The sequence below is a fragment of the Oncorhynchus mykiss genome, chromosome 9, assembly GCF_013265735.2.
Source record: "Oncorhynchus mykiss isolate Arlee chromosome 9, USDA_OmykA_1.1, whole genome shotgun sequence".
Taxonomy (NCBI): Eukaryota; Metazoa; Chordata; class Actinopteri; order Salmoniformes; family Salmonidae; genus Oncorhynchus; species Oncorhynchus mykiss.
The window spans coordinates 14,166,311-14,182,495 of NC_048573.1; the positions used below are offsets into that span (position 1 = coordinate 14,166,311).

A 16,185-nucleotide genomic window follows, 5' to 3' on the forward strand; every position below is an offset into this window, starting at 1 on the left:
AATAAAACCATACACACACAAACATATGTTGAACAAACATACTTTCACTGACACAAACACGACACATACACACACATACACACACACGGCCATTTATTCAAAAACAGTGTTACCTGGCCCTGGTCCAACAGTATCCGAGCTGCAGCCTCAACATCCTACATAGATGGAGAAAACCGTTCAGGTCTCTATTGGTTTTGGGTACAACAGTAGGCAGAACCAGACATATTTCTGACACACAATATCATTGTGAAATACATCTGGGAACCTCTCTGGGAAGATAATTGTGAAATGAATATATACAGCTGTTCATTGGAAAATACTTTTCACAGTATCAGCCCACTAACATGAGTCGTGTGCCCGTATTCACAAAGTAGGGTCAGTTTCTATCTTTTACATCATAATGAATAAGATCAATGTATTATGATTCTGGACACGGCGGACCTGATATCTTAGATTAGCCCTCCTACTCTGAGACACTCTTGGAATATGGTCCTGGATTATGCATTTGAGTCTGTAATTCCCCTAACAGTCCACCGTCAGCAGATGGCAGCAGTGAGACAACACATCTCAACCCTCCTCTTCAGCTCTGTTCTGCACAACAACAGAAGAGCTTCTCATCTTACACACCCTCAGGGCTATGACATCAACCAAGCTCTCATGTCTGAGCCAGCCTAGCCCAGCAACTACACAAGTACACACACGAGAACACATGCAGTCACACACACAAAGACACACCCCTTGACTTTGTCCACATTTTGTTGCCGATTTAAAATGGACTAATTTAAGATGTTTTTGTCACACACAATACCCCATGTCAAAGTGGAATTATGTTTTTAGACATTTTTATATTTTTTTATGGCTAGCTGAAATGTCTTGAGTCAATAAGTATTCAACCCCTTTGTTATGGCAAGGCTAAATATGTTCAGGAGTAAAAATGTGCTTAACAAGTCACATAATAGGTTGCATGGGCTAACAGTGTGCAATAATGGTGTCTCTGTACCCCACACATACAATTTTCTGTATGGTCCCTCAGTCGGGCAGTGAATTTCAAACACAAATTCAACCACAAAGACCAGGGAGGTTTTCCAACGCCACGCAAAGAAGGACCCCTATTGGTAGATGGCAAAATAAAGAAATAAGCAGACATTGAATATCCCTTTGAGCATGGTGAAGTTATTAATTACACTTTGGATGGTGTATCAATACACCCAGTCACTACAAAGATATGGGCGTCCTTCCTAACTCAGTTGCCGGAAATGAAGGAGATTTCACCATGACTTTAAAACAGCTACAGTTTAACGGTGCTGATAGGAGACAACGGAGGATGGATCAACAACATTGTAGTTACTGCACAATACCAACCTAACTGACAGAGTGAAAAGAAGGAAGCCTGTACAGAATACAAATATTCAAAAACATGCATCCTGTTTGAAATAAGGCACTTAAGTTAAAACTGCAAAAGATGTGGCAAAGAAATGTACTTCATGTCCTGAATACAAAGTGTTATGTTTGGGGCAAATCCAACACATTACTGAGTACCACTTTTCATATTTTCAAGCATGGTAGTGGCTGCATCATGTTATGGGTATGCTTATCTTCGGCAAGGACTCGTTTTTTTGTGATAAAAATAAACGGAACAGAGATAAGCATAGGAAAAATCATACTAGAGGAAAACCTGGTTCAGTCTGCTTTCCAACACCTTTCAGCAGGAAAATAACCTAAAACACAAGGTCAAATATACACTGGAGTTGCTTACCAAGACGGCATTGAATGTTCCTGAGTGGCCTAGTACGGACTTAAATTAGCTTGAAAATCTATTGTAAGACTTGAAAATGGCTGTGTAGCAATGATCAAAAACCAACTTGACAGAGCTTGAATTTTTTTTAAATAATGTGCAAATATTGTACAATCCACGTGTGCAAAGCGTTTAGAAATGTACCCAGAAAGACTCACAGCTGTAATCACTGCCAAAGGGGATTCTGACATGTATTGACTCAGGGGGATGAATACTTATCAAAATCAAGATATATTAGTATTTTTTATCCTACAAATCTTATACTTTTACTTCCAATTTGACATTACAGAGTATTCTGTGTAGATCATTGACAAAAAAAAAAGACAATTCAATCCATTTTAATCCCACCATGTAACAACAAAATGTGGAAGAAATCAAGTGGTGTAAATACTTTCTGAAGTCTGGATGTGTCAGCCTGCATGTGGCAGTGTGTATGTATGTGTGTGTATGTGCCTGTGTGTACCTTTGTAGGATCGGGCTGACCAGGAAGTAAAGGTTTTTCCTCTGTGATGGCGATCTCCTGCATCTCCGTCGTCATGGCGTCACTTGTTCAAGCCCTAGAGAAGATACACACGTTTACGAATGAAAACGCATTACAATTTGAGCGTCTCTCACGTGCACGCACGCACACACGCACACACTCTGCCTTAATCCACTGGGACTGTCGCAGTTCCGCAGGACTTCATGGAAGTGATTTACTAATTAAAGTTTGCAACATAATTAACTGGGAAGAATAAGGGATGATGGAGGGATAGCGAGAGAGAGAGAGAGAGAGAAAGAGAGAAACAGAACAAGCAGAGAGGGACGTACATAGGCCACTTTAGGCAGAATGCAGTGCCAAGGTGACATTATTCAACTGTAATCCCAGTGTGTGTGTGTGTGGCCCCTAAGGTGCCTGTGTCTCTGTGTGTCTCAAACACAGAAAACATCCCTCGACACTCTGCCCATCTCTCCCTATCTCCCCCCTACATATCTCTCTCCACAGCGACTTGGAGGTTGAGTACTCCTGAATCGTCTTAATATAATCATCACTGTCACCTGTTTGATAAATACCACATCAACTTGTGAGCCTAATAATATAGCCTGTTTTTGTATTCTTTCCGTATCAAATTGACCATGCCCAAAACAGTAGCCTGTCTGAAATGAGGAAGTGCACATTGAAGGCTAATGAATGATGACATGGCGGGCTGTAGCTTGGCTTGTGGCTAACCATTGGCACATCCCTTCCCTAGATTTGTGTTTTCTATTCCGTCAGGCTGTTGCAATTTAGGGACAGGATATCCCTCAGAGAAGAAGAAGGTTACATTTTTAAATATGTTACCCATTTCAGGAAATTAATCATTCTCATCCATATGTGTTTTTTGGCAGAAACGCCTCTTGGAACATGTGAACTTTCATGTACCTTAATAACAAACGTGTATGCCATCTGTAAATACAAATAAAAATGTTAAATTACAAGCCTAGTTGGTTCAGCCACGGAAAAATACAAGAACCATCCCGCTAGCCATGGATGGACATGAGATGAGTTCGGATTGGTCTGCCATGTAGCATGCTTCTGTCTATGTTACGTTCATTGAAATGAGAGGACCATGGCGCAGCGTGCATAGAGTTCCACATGTTTATTCAAATGAAACTCCCCAACAAAAACAATAAACAGCAAACGAGACGTAACGACTGGCGTGCTCACAGGCACTACACAAAAACAAGATTCCACAAACTGAGGTGGGAAAAAAGGCTGCCTAAGTATGATCCCCAATCAGAGACAATGATAGACAGCTGCCTCTGATTGGGAACCATACCCGGCCAACAAAGAATTAGAAAAACTAGAATGCCCACCTAAATCACACCTCGACTAACCAAATAGAGAAATAAAAAGACTAAGGTCAGGGCGTGACAGTCTATAACATGAGCTTCTCAGTATGTGCAGATAATCCTTGCTACCGCAGATTTTTTTAAAGATATCATGGAGAACTGCAAAAAAGTGTTGCTACTGCTCTCAACAACATTGCTGCCCTGAATTTAGCAGGTGCTATTGACAAATAGATAAAGTTGTGATGGACTACTTTCCTGAGGACGATCGTGCATACTGAATCACTCTGACTTCGAAAATGAACGAGACGATGTGGAAATCCCTGATTTAGGTATAAAAAAATCAATAAAAAGGAACCAGACATTGTAGAGTCTTCTGATGTTGCTTCAAGATGTCCATCATTGTTCCTGTACCCAAGAAAGCAAAGGTAACTGAACGAAATGACTATCGACTTGTAGCACTCACTTCTGACATCAAGAAGTGCTTTGAGAGACTAGTCAAGGATCTCTACCTTACCTGACACCCTATTCCCACTGCAATTTGCTTAACACCCAAATAGATCCACAGACGATGCGATCGCCATCACACTGCCCTAGCCCATCTGGACAAGAGGAATACTTATATAAGAATGCTGTTCATTGACTACAGCTCAGCATTCAACACCATAGTACCCTCCAAGCTCATCATTAAGCTCGCGGCCCTGGGTCCGAACCCTGCCCTGTGCAACTGGGTTCTGGACTTCCTGACGGGCCGCCCCCAGGTGGTGAAGGTAGGAAACGCACACCTCCAATTCGCTGATCCTCAACACTGGGGCCCCACAAGGATGCGTGCTCAGCCCTTTCCTGTACTCCCTGTTCACCCATGACTGTGTGGCCATGCACGCCTACAACTCAATCATCAAGTTTGTAGACGACACAACAGTAGTAGGCCTGATTACCAACAATGACAAGACAGCCTACAGGGAGGAGGTGAGGGCCTTGGGAGTGTGGTGCCAGGATAATAACCTCACCCAACGTCAACAAAACAAAGGAGCTAATCGTGGACTTCAGGAAACAGCAGAGGGAGCAGCCCCCTATCCACATCGACTGGAGCACAGTGGAGAAGGAAACAAGGCGCAACAGCGCCTCTTCAAAGTCAGGAGGAAGAGGAAATGTGGCATGGCACGTAAAACCCTTACAAACTTTTACAGATGCACAATGGAGAGCATCCTGTCGGGCTGTATCACCGCCTGGTACGGTAATTGCACCGCCCTCAACTGCAGGGCTCTCCAGAGGATGGTGCGATCTGTCCAACGCATCACCGGGGGCAAACTACCTGCCCTCCAGGACACCTACAGCACCCGATGAAACATGGAAGGCCAAAAAGATCATTAAGGACAAAAAGCACCTGAGCCACTGCCTGTTCACCGCGCTATCATCCAGAAGGCGAGGTCAGTACAGGTGCATCAAAGCTTGGACCGAGAGACAGCTTCTATCTCAAGGCCATCAGACTGTTAAACAGCCATCACTAGAACATTAGAGGCTGCAGCCCTATATACACAGACTTGAAATCACTGGCCACTTTAATAATTGGAACACTAGACACTTTAATAATGTTTATATATCTTGCATTACTCATCTCATAAGTATATACTGTATCTTTGTCTATGACGCTCTGATATTCCTCGTTCAAATATTTATATATTCTTAATCCCATTCCTTTACTTTGGATTGTGTGTATTGTTAGATATTACTTGTTAGATATTACTGCACTGTTGGAGCTAGAAACACAAGCATTTCTCTACACCCGCAATAACATCTGCTAAACACGTGTATGTGACAAATAAAATGTGATTTGATGACAGTGATGGGGAAGAAATGCTGATCAACAGTGTTGTTGTCATAGAAGAAGTTGACCAAGTTTTGAAATCAGAGAAACATTAGCTGGCTGGCTCGCTAGCTAACATTACATGTATGATCTGTGTAGTAATATTATTTGTATCTCAGAAATCTTTTGCATTGCTAGTTATAGCCTAATGTCAGCTAGCTAGCTAACAATGAACCTTGTTGGTTAGCTTTAGCTACCTGCAGATTCATACTACAAAATTTCATGCATGGTGGCTAGCTAGCTAATTTTCCCCCAACATCGGACACCGCCCCAACTTCAGACACTCTCTAGCGGTTGGAGAATTAAATCACCTTGATCTCAACATTTAAACGGACTGGAAAATAACTGTACGTTTTGAGACTAAAGACACCCTTCGAGCTAGTTGACCACCGATTTTCACATTTTTTAAACTGGAAGACTAGCCAACTATCTAGTAAAAACTTTGGATATGGGGTTATTGTCTCTTTTTTTTGAACAAAATTAAACAGATATATCTTGTAATTGAACAAAATAGTAAGGTGGCCAATAACTGGGTCCGTATGCCGAAAATACCGGACTTGTTTTTTTCACTGAATCGCTTATCAAATAGTAGTATTTCCACTGAAATGTCAAACATGCTAATTGCTAACACGTTAGCTAACATTTTTACAACACCAATAATCACAAAACATTGACGGCTTGATCACAAGATAACACTGTTGAAGGTAATATACTTCTTAAAAACGCTGTTGAATATGCCGATAATACCAGGTGCTACGATATGACCATCCACTTGTATTGCTAGTACTGCATTATGGTTCATTGTTTAGCAGCTAATTTACATGTCCAAGCAAGACTCCACGTGTAGACAATTGAGACCCATCCACGTAGCTAGATGTGGCTGGGGGATGGCTATAGCCTCTCTTTCACATGACCCATCAATCTAGGCAAGTGTGTCTGGGTAAGCATCATTTAATAATGATAAAATATTTATCTGGACACTTTCTGTTTTTGATATTGCGACTATGCCAGTAACGATTTAACACGTTCAAAAATACACCTTCTGTATCCTGTGCATGTGACAAATAAACATAATTATTTGATATAGTGTGTGTTTACCAAAGATGGTAATGTGAAGAACAACATGACCTGCACCAAAGTCAGATTAGGATATAGGCCAAAGACTAGATAAAGTGCATTTTTACCTGGAGGTTTTCCTTATTGTAGGCTACCATCTTCACCACTTTTACTCTTGAAATCTTTGGTTGTTTACTACACTACCTTGCTCTCTCTGCTAAGCGCATGGTTACACATGTGAATCCTTAAAGAGATGGGTGAGGCTAAGGCTTAAGAGGGTGTGAACAATGCTGAATGGGTGTAGGCAAAGAAGAGCTCTCCAGTATGTGTACCAAAACATTCAAAGCCAATTTTGTCAAAAGTAGGGTTACAAGTTTATCACCTTTCAAAGCAGAACTACTTTCCCGACGTTGCTCAACTGCAGTGTTTTTGTAGAATCTCAACTTTTATCCAATGTGAAAAACACAATTTCAAATGTTGCTACATAAGACTGAAAAGGGGTGCTGGGTCACATATATAGATTTGTATGACATTTTCCATTTTTAGAGAGAGAGGATGACAGTGGGTGAAGATAGAGAGAGGTTGTTTTAAAGGACAGTTGGCTGGATTCCAACCCTTGCTGACAGTATAGATACGTGAGCCGGAGGCGGCGATGCTACCACTTCACAAGCGTCTTTATTCCACTCTATTATTCAGAATGTAGAATATATTTTAATCGCCTTCATAATATTATTACTTTCAAATACTGAAATTAACATTTTAATAGCGAGCGACTAGATGTCCAATCTAATGCCACATGACATGAAAGTAATTTTATGGAATGGTAACGGAATAATTATCAGAGAGACAATCACCCGGTACAATTTGGTTGTACACAAGTAATTAAATTACAATACAAGCCATGGATAACAATATGAATCAGCTCTCTGCAAATCAACAAACAGTGACATCATCCCAAATTCCCTATATAGTGCACTACTTCAGACCGGAGCTCTACACAGGCAGCAGCATTGCATCACACTGTTTCACAAAATGATCAGCCACAATGTGTTATGTGCAAGAGCTAGTTGGTTAGCTATTGACTGGAATGTGGCAATCATTCAGTCATGTGACTAGCGGGTAGGTTGATTATGTATTAGCCTCTCTCTCTCTCATCACAACCATTAAACTCTTTAACTGTTTTAAAGTTAACATTGGCCTCATGGTGGGTGCCCTACTTTGCGAGGCATTAGAAAACCTTCCTGGTCTTTGTGGTTGAATCTCGATGCTCAACTGAGGGACCTTACAGATAATTTAATGAGTTGGGTACAGAGATGAGGTAGTCATAAAAAATAATGTTAACAGTATTATTGCACACATAGAGAGTCCATGAAACGTATTAGGTAACTTGTTAAGCTCATTTTTACTCTTGAATTTATTTAGGGGTGCCATAAAGGGGTTGAATACGTATTGATTCAAGACATTTCAGCTTGTCATTTGTAAATAATTTGTAAAAACGATTGAAAAACATCAATCCACTTTGAATTTGGTCTAGGCCAGTGACAAAACAATCGTAATTTTAAAAACAATTCAAGGGGTATGAATACTTTCTTAAGGCACTGTATGTATATACAGCAAATTTGTCATTTGCTATCTCTGTTCCTTTCTCTTTTGCTCCCACCCTCCTCTTTCTGTCCGCCCCTCTTTATCTCTCGCTCTCTCTTTATCTCTTTCTCTCTCTCTCTCTCTTTTCCTCTCTTGCCCTCTCTCTCTCAAGCACACTCTCTCCCCCTCTCAATCACTCTCTCAATCTATCTTTCTCCCTGTGTGTGAGACAGTGTGTTCTAGAGCGTGTAAAAATGGTTAAACTGCACAGGAGGGACCGTCTGTCACTACATAGAGATGGAGAGAGAGAGAGGGAGAGAGCTATGGGGGAGCTGAACACCCCCCCCACGTATATCTCTGTCTCTAGCTCTCAACAGTTTGCTCTTTGTATTATGGATGTTATTCAACAGCTGCTTAGCTTGCGTTATCGGTCCTGAAGCGCTTGGTAGCCTGACACGCAAAATCAGCTTTTACGCATCAGGAAATAGCTCTCGCGGGATAATTGTGTTTACACAGGCTTTGGATATAATCTGACCGTTCGGTGGAGTAGTCAGTACAGCTGCCATATGTAACTAAATGTGTTCAGTTTAAAAATCATGAAGCTTACGTAGGCGGCATGGTTGCGTTCAGGAGGGCTGAAAACGTGAGATAGAAATGTTGCACCCTGCACAGCAAATACTCCAGTGTTAAATCAACACAGAGTGTCAAATATAAAACTGGTCCAGTATCTATACAGGTCCACACTTTTCAGTGTTAAATTAACACATTGCTTTGTGTAAAGCCTTATTTGAATATTTCCCAGGGTGCCTTGCCTTTCGAGTGAATTGTATCGTTAACACCCATGACTGTATTTATTAGTAAAGAGACATTTTGTTGTTGCATTCATCCATTTTCAGTACTGTGACCTTCACTAAGTAAGATCCTTATCAAATATTTTATCATTAAGGCTTGCCTGACCTCTACTTGTTCCTGGGCAGCTGCTACACAGCGTTACATCTCACTCTTGCCACCTCCCCGGGTCAACAACAAGACTCAGGCCCTCGCACGGTTCTGGCTGGGATCTTACCTCAGAACCCTGAGTCTGATCCCGGTCGACCTGTGAGCCCCAGTCTCTTTCCTGCTCTCCACACACTACGTCCAGCTCCAAAAGTTCTTAAGAAATTTTTAAATGGAAAAAGAGCCAGTCACGGATTTAACTAAACACTGCTCTCTTCTCTCTCTTGTGCAGGAGCGGGAACCAGTGTCCAGTGCACGGGCTTGCTTCAGCCAAGCCCACAACGGTTTGGCGCAACGTGGCCCATCCTGCTCTGCTGAACCGGCACCGGGACCTGTCCTGGATGGTCGCCCATGAGATCCTCCCGGTCAGGGCTGTTATGCACTCCCGTTATGCACTCCTGGGGCATGGTGAGGACACCCGCATGCCCCCGACCAGGGGTCAGCCGCTGTGGAAGGAAGCAGGCCCCTTGGTCTCCCTGTTTCTGCCAGGAGGGGAGGACACCCCAGCTCGTGCTGTATGGGGTGGGCCGAAGGCCTATTCCACCGAAGGCCTTCACCAAGCTCTGGCCTACCCTCACGTGTCTGAACGATGCACTGTGGTCCTCCCGCAACCTGCTGGTAGTGAAACGAGCAGAAACCACCCCCCAGGCAGTGGCCATGGTAGCCACGGAAACCCTGGGGTGGTACAGAAGAAAGGGGGCCTCGACCCCAAGCGAAGGGTCCCCCACAATACCCAAGGCCACGGCGGCCAAGGCCTGACAGCGCTGCAGCGCCTTGGGGAGGGATCTCCTCTGGGCACCGACAGACAGGGCGGTAATTGATTCGGAGGAGCAGGAGGCAAGTTTGATAAGGACTCACCCTGTTCCTGGCAAAGGACCGAAGACAGCCTTTTAACAAAGTGACTTTTTGACATGTTTTTCATGTCTTAAAAATGTTTTACCTTTGTTAAATCATTTGTACACATTTTAAATGGCTTTTTTTTTACAAGAAAAAGTACTTTTATTCACGGTTGTTTCTATTGTTTTTAACAACATGTACTTTTTAACAAATTTAAAATTCAAATACTGTGTTTTATACTTTTATGCCTTTTTTTATGTGTATAAAATTATGTGCAAAAATAGGAGCTGTTTTAAAGGAAATGCAACAATAAAACTTTTCCAAAAGAAAAAAAGAAAAGTCCTTTAATTTTAATGATTGTTTAACACAATACAACACATATTTCATAAGGACTTATTTTGAGAGGCCCTCAAATTACCCTAATAGAGAGGCCTGAAACTCATGATTTACAGGCAACATCAGACCTCCAAGTCACATTATCCTGACTTGCAAAGTGATGTGTAATTCAAGTTTCAATTTCAGTGAAATGCCTTTCTTGTAAGCTCAAACCCCAACAATGCAGTAATCAATAACAATGTAATACTAAAAATAACAAGGGAGAACAAAAACACAAGTTATAAAATAAGAAGAACACAATGAACACGATGAAGTAAGCTATATACACGGTCAGCTCCAATACCATATTTACAATGGGCAGGGATACTGGATGGATAGATATGTATAGGGGTAAGGTGACTAGACATCAGGATATATGATAAACAGAGTAGCAGAAGTGTGCGTACATGATGATTGTATGTGAGTTGTTGTGCATGTGTGTAGTCAGTATAGAGGTCCTGGATGGCAAAGAGCCCGGTCCTAGTGATGTCCCGGGCTGTCCGCACCACCCTCTGTAGCGTTATGCGATCGTGGGCGGTGCTACTTCCATACCAAGCAGTGATGCTGCCAGTCAAGATGCTCTCAACGGTACAGCTCTATAACTTTTTGAGGATTTGAGGGCCCATGCCAAACCTTTTCAACCTCCTGAGGGGGAAGAGGCGTTGTCACGCCTTCTTCACGACTGTAAGCATGTGTGTGGACCATTTTAAGTTCCTAGTGATTTAGACACAAAGGAACTTGAAACTTTCGACTTGCACCACTGTAGTCCTGTCGATGTGGAAGGGGGCGTTCTCGACCCCCGTTTTCTGTAGTCCTGTCGATGTGGAAGGGGGCGTTCTCGACCCTCGTTTTCTGTAGTCCTGTCGATGTGGAAGGGGGCGTTCTCGACCCCCGTTTTCTGTAGTCCTGTCGATGTGGAAGGGGGCATTCTCGACCCCCGTTTTCTGTAGTCCACTATCAGCTCCTTGGTCATACTGACATTGAGGGAGAGGTTGTTGTTCCAGTCACTGACCTCCTCCATGTAGGCTGTCTCATTGTCGCCGGTGATCGTTAACTAACATGATGACGGTGTTGGAGTCATGCGTGGCCAGACAGTCGTGGGTGAACAGTGAGTACAGGAGGGGACTCAGCACACACTCCTGAGGGTCAGCATGGCGGAGTTGATGTGACCTACCCTCACCACCTGGGGTTGGCCTGGAAGGAAGTACAGGATCCAGTTGCAGAGGGAGGTGTTCAGTCCCAGGTTCCTAAGCTTGGTGACGAGTTTGGAGGGGACAATGGTGTTCTGGGGGACAAGAATGGGGACATGAATGTGTGGATTATAGACGGGGACAAGAGGTTGAAAATGACCGTGAATATGTCTGCCAGCTGTTCTGCACATGCTCCTGAGAACGTGCCCTGGAATACCATCGGTTGACCTGATTAAAGATTTCACTTACGTCGGCCTCAGAGCGAGGTCATCCAATCTTCTGAGTCAGTGGCGGCCCTCACATCCGGCACGATCTTGTTATTGTCAAAGTGTGCATATTATGCATTGAGATTGTCTGGTAGAAAGGCATCATTGGTCAGATCATGGCTGGGTCTTCCTTCGTAATCCATAATGACTGTAGCTCCTGCCGCATGCAGCGGGCGTCAGAGCCTATGTAGTATGATTCCACCTAATTCCTATATTGACCTTTTGCTCTGCGGAGGTCATATTGTGTACTTGTTTCTGTCCTCAGCCGTAGCCTCAAGGTTGCCTGCGACAGCCCTGTGTGCGGCAGCCCTATCCTTCAGTTTACCGCCAACCTCAGTGTTAATCCAGAGTACGGAGTCATGATCTGATTTGCCGAATGGCCAACAAGGGAGGGCCTTGCATGCTTGCTTGTGGGTAGAATAACAGTGTCCTAGGACTTTATCGCCCCTAGTGGTGAGGGAGACGTGTTGATGTAAATTGGGTATCACGTTTCTTAACGACGTGGAATTAAATTCACCGGCAACCAGAATAGCAGCCTCTGGATGTAAGTTGTTTTTTGTAAATGTTTTCATATAAAATGTTTTTATTTTTATTTTATTTTTTTACTTTGTACCCCTTTTTCTCCCCAATTGGTAGGTACAGTCTTGTCCCATCGCTTCAACTTCCGCACAGACTCGGGAGAGGCAGAGGTCGAGAGCCATGCGTCCACCGAAACACGACCCTGCCAAGCTGCACTGCTTCTTGACACAGTACTCACTTTACCCGGAAGCCAGCCGCACCAATGTTCGGAGGAAACACCGTAAACTGGCGACCGACGTCAATGTGCAGGCTATAACTGTGTGGTTATAGCCTGGTAAGTTCGTTAAGTGCCAGCTTGTTATTTTTCTTGTCCTGAGGTGGAATGTATACAAAAGTCACGATAACAGCTGAAAACTCCCTCGGGAGGTAAAAGAGTCAGCATTTGACCATCAGTTATTCCAAGACGGGTGAACGAGTCAGCAGACCAGCTGTTGTTGATGAACAGGCAAACCCCTCCTCCCCTCAATTCCCCCAACTGCACTGTCCTGTCCGCACGATGAATGGGTAAGCCATCGAGTTTTATCTTGTTCAAGAGGCATGTTTCAGAAAAGCAGAGAATATTGCAGTTTCGAGAGTCCGGTTAGTAGAAAATCCGTGATCGTAGGTCATCCATTTTATTATCAAGTGGCTGTACATTGGCAAGTTGGTTGTAAGAAATGATAGAGAATATCTTTTGTGAAAATAGAAAAAATCATAAAATAGCAAAGTTGGCTCTGAGCTTTCAATATGACGGCCAGGGCAAAAACCAAAACGTGCACCCTTGGGGTCTCCATGACCTAGTTTGGGAAACCATGCCCTAAAGTATCTAAACTGGAACAACCATTTCAGTAACGGGTGCAATAAGTATAGATATTGAAATATTGAAAGAAAGAATTCAAAAATCTAACTGTAATAGAGAATGCTGGAAAATATGAGAATGACAGGTGTGGTTTTGATTTAACGCTGGTTGTCTTAACACCAACACTGGGGTTATTTTACACAAATTGGTGTTCATTTAACACCTGAATCAACACTAGAAATTGTACACTATAAAATCAACACAAGGTAACAATGGCCAATTCCATATGCTCACTCCATAGAAGCATATCTGTTCTACATAGTATATTTCTATCTGATCTATCTGATAGTTCTATTATTATGCTCTCCAGTGAATGCAACGCAGGTATGAGGAATACTGTAAGTGTAGCTTCAGTGAAGTAAACACTTGTTGATTCACCATCAAGGACTACAATATTACTCAGTGATAAAATAGTTCAGCTCTCTCAAGTGAGCTTCGACTGCCACGGTGCCAGGTCTTTGAACTGCTATCAGGCAGCCTTGGACCAATATGCGAAATGTCAACAACCTTTCGGACCATTTCTACCTCAGTACTCTGCCAACTGGATAGACTTCTTCCACTACAGAGACTACCAAGTGCTACAACAGTAGTGACACAGATATGGGCCTGTGATCATCAAGCGTCTCAGAGTAGATAAACGGATCTAGGATCAGGTCCTCCCTGTCCATAATAATTTGATTCATTATGATCTAAATCGCAAAACTGATCCTAGATCAGCACAGCACTTTTTCTCTGAGACGCTTGACAAATATGAGCCCTGATCTCTCGATTGGTTCTGCCAATAGAAGAGGATCATGAATCAGAAGAGAAGAACACAGAAACACAGCTAAAAGATCAGTAAGTAATCTGAGGAAACACATCTTTCTGGATGCTTTTCCCTACACAGAGTCCTATCTTCCTCAAGTGGATGCAATTCTTTAGCTTTCCAGAAATCACATCTTTCTGTTGTGGAGTGGATGGTATTATGTGGCTACAGTAAATATTGCTTTGATACAAGGTAATACAGGTCAGTGCCCTTGAGATCTGCTGTGTCCCTTCCCGGTCTCTGTTGGTTCTCTGTTCACCCTTCATTGATCAATCATTGACTGACTGGCTAGAGAGCCAACTCCACACACCTGGCCTTTAGTCAACAGACAGCATTCCCCTGGCCTTTAGACAACAGACAGCATTCCCCTGGCCTTTAGACAACAGACAGCATTCCCCTGGCCTTTAGACAACAGACAGCATTCCCCTGGCCTTTAGACAACAGACAGCATTCCCCTGGCCTGTAGTCAACAGACGACCTACCCCTGGCCTGTAATCAACAGACGACCTACCCCTGGCCTGTAGTCAACAGACGACCTACCCCTGGCCTGTAGTCAACAGACGACATACCCCTGGCCTGTAGTCAACAGACGACATACCCCTGGCCTGTAGTCAACAGACAACATACCCCTGGCCAGTAGTCAACAGATGACATACCCCTGGCCTGTAGTCAACAGACAACATTCCCCTGGCCTGTAGTCAACAGACGACATTCCCCTAGCCTGTAGTCAACAGACGACATTCCCCTGGCCTGTAGTCAACAGACGACATTCCCCTGGCCTGTAGTCAACAGACGACATACCCCTGGCCTGTAGTCAACAGACGACATACCCCTGGCCTGTAGTCAACAGACGACATACCCCTGGCCTGTAGTCAACAGACGACAAACATCTGACCTATTATAGGCCATAGTGAACAGAGCCTGATGAAAACCTGTGGACTCTACAGCCCTCAAGGACCAGAGTTATGGCCATCCATTCTAATAGAATTACCCTAACAGAGGTATCTGCCAATCGAAATCAAGAATTATTATTTTTAATTTTATGTATTTTTTTTCTATGAAAAAGCACTGTTACAGTAAATGAATCCCTGTGGGAGAATATCAGAGTTGGAGTCGTACATTACTTTTCCGTTATTTTAACTTATTTCTGGGTGGATCCAGGATATTCGGTCTCTACCTTGATCTATACGTCCTGCTGTTCACTGAGGCGTGTCCCTGTACTGCTATGTTTCTGCTGGGTGCTGATAACACGACTGTACAGATACAGCTCACACACCCAGGTGTGTGTGGAAGTGTGTGTGTGGCTTACTCATCCTGCATTGTTCAACCCCTCTGAGAGGCCAGTCAGTCTCTAAAACACCTGCAGTCAGACATGAGCTGAATAACTATCAGAGCACCTGGATCTCACGCTCTCTTTTCTCAATAATATATCTATTTTTTCTCTAGCTCTCTCTCTTGCCCTCTGCATCCGTCTTTCTTTTCCCTCTCTCTAATACCTTCGTCTATCTGTCTGTTTTCACTCTCTCTCCACCTTTCTGTCACCTTTTCTCTCTATATTTTATTACTAACCCCCTATTCTTCGCCCCTTGCTCCCTTGTCATCCCCCCCCCCATCGCTCCATTTCCCTCCCTCTCCAGCTCCTTTTCATCTATCCCTTTCTCTCCCTCCCTCTCTTCATCCAACAACAAGCTTCCAGTGTAATGGAAAGCAGGGTAAACAATCATGTTGGCAGGGGCTCCCCTTTCTCATCTGGCTTCTCTTTCTCTACTGGCTATGCGTCTGACAAACAACATACACTTAGGTAGTCTAAATTTGGAATTTAGGGTGAAAGGTTGAGATATTAAAGGTTAAACTGTTTGCTGTGTAGTTTGTGTGTGTGTGTGTGTGTGTGTGTGTTTGTTCTCAAGGGTATGCAACATGAGAGGGGTATTAATAGCTAAATAAGATTTTAGATTTGTAGAGGGAGTGGGGGCGACTCAGAGAATCTCAGACAGTTCTTCCAGGTTCAACTTTGTTATACAACGCAAAGGAAGGGCTGTGCTTCAAAGAATACATGGCCGATTATATACAGTTGAAGTCAGAAGTTTACATACACCTTAGCCAAAAACATTCCAACTCAGTTGTTCACAATTCCTGACATTTAATCCAAGTAAAAATGCCCTGTTTTAGGTCAGTTAGGATAACCACT

The 16,185-nt window shown here is 43.3% G+C and overlaps 1 protein-coding gene across 1 annotated transcript in view; it reads right to left on the reverse strand.

Moving 5' to 3' along the window:
* ndrg2 (NDRG family member 2) overlaps positions 1 to 16,185 on the reverse strand; it is a 36,964-nt gene that overhangs the window by 11,962 nt on the left and 8,817 nt on the right. Inside the window, exons 2-3 of the mRNA XM_036989203.1 lie at positions 2,259 to 2,352; positions 114 to 155 (exon numbers count right to left, since the gene is read on the reverse strand). Of these exons, the coding sequence (XP_036845098.1) occupies positions 114 to 155; positions 2,259 to 2,333 (117 nt within the window). The 5' untranslated portion in view covers positions 2,334 to 2,352. The remainder of the gene's footprint in view (positions 1 to 113; positions 156 to 2,258; positions 2,353 to 16,185) is intronic.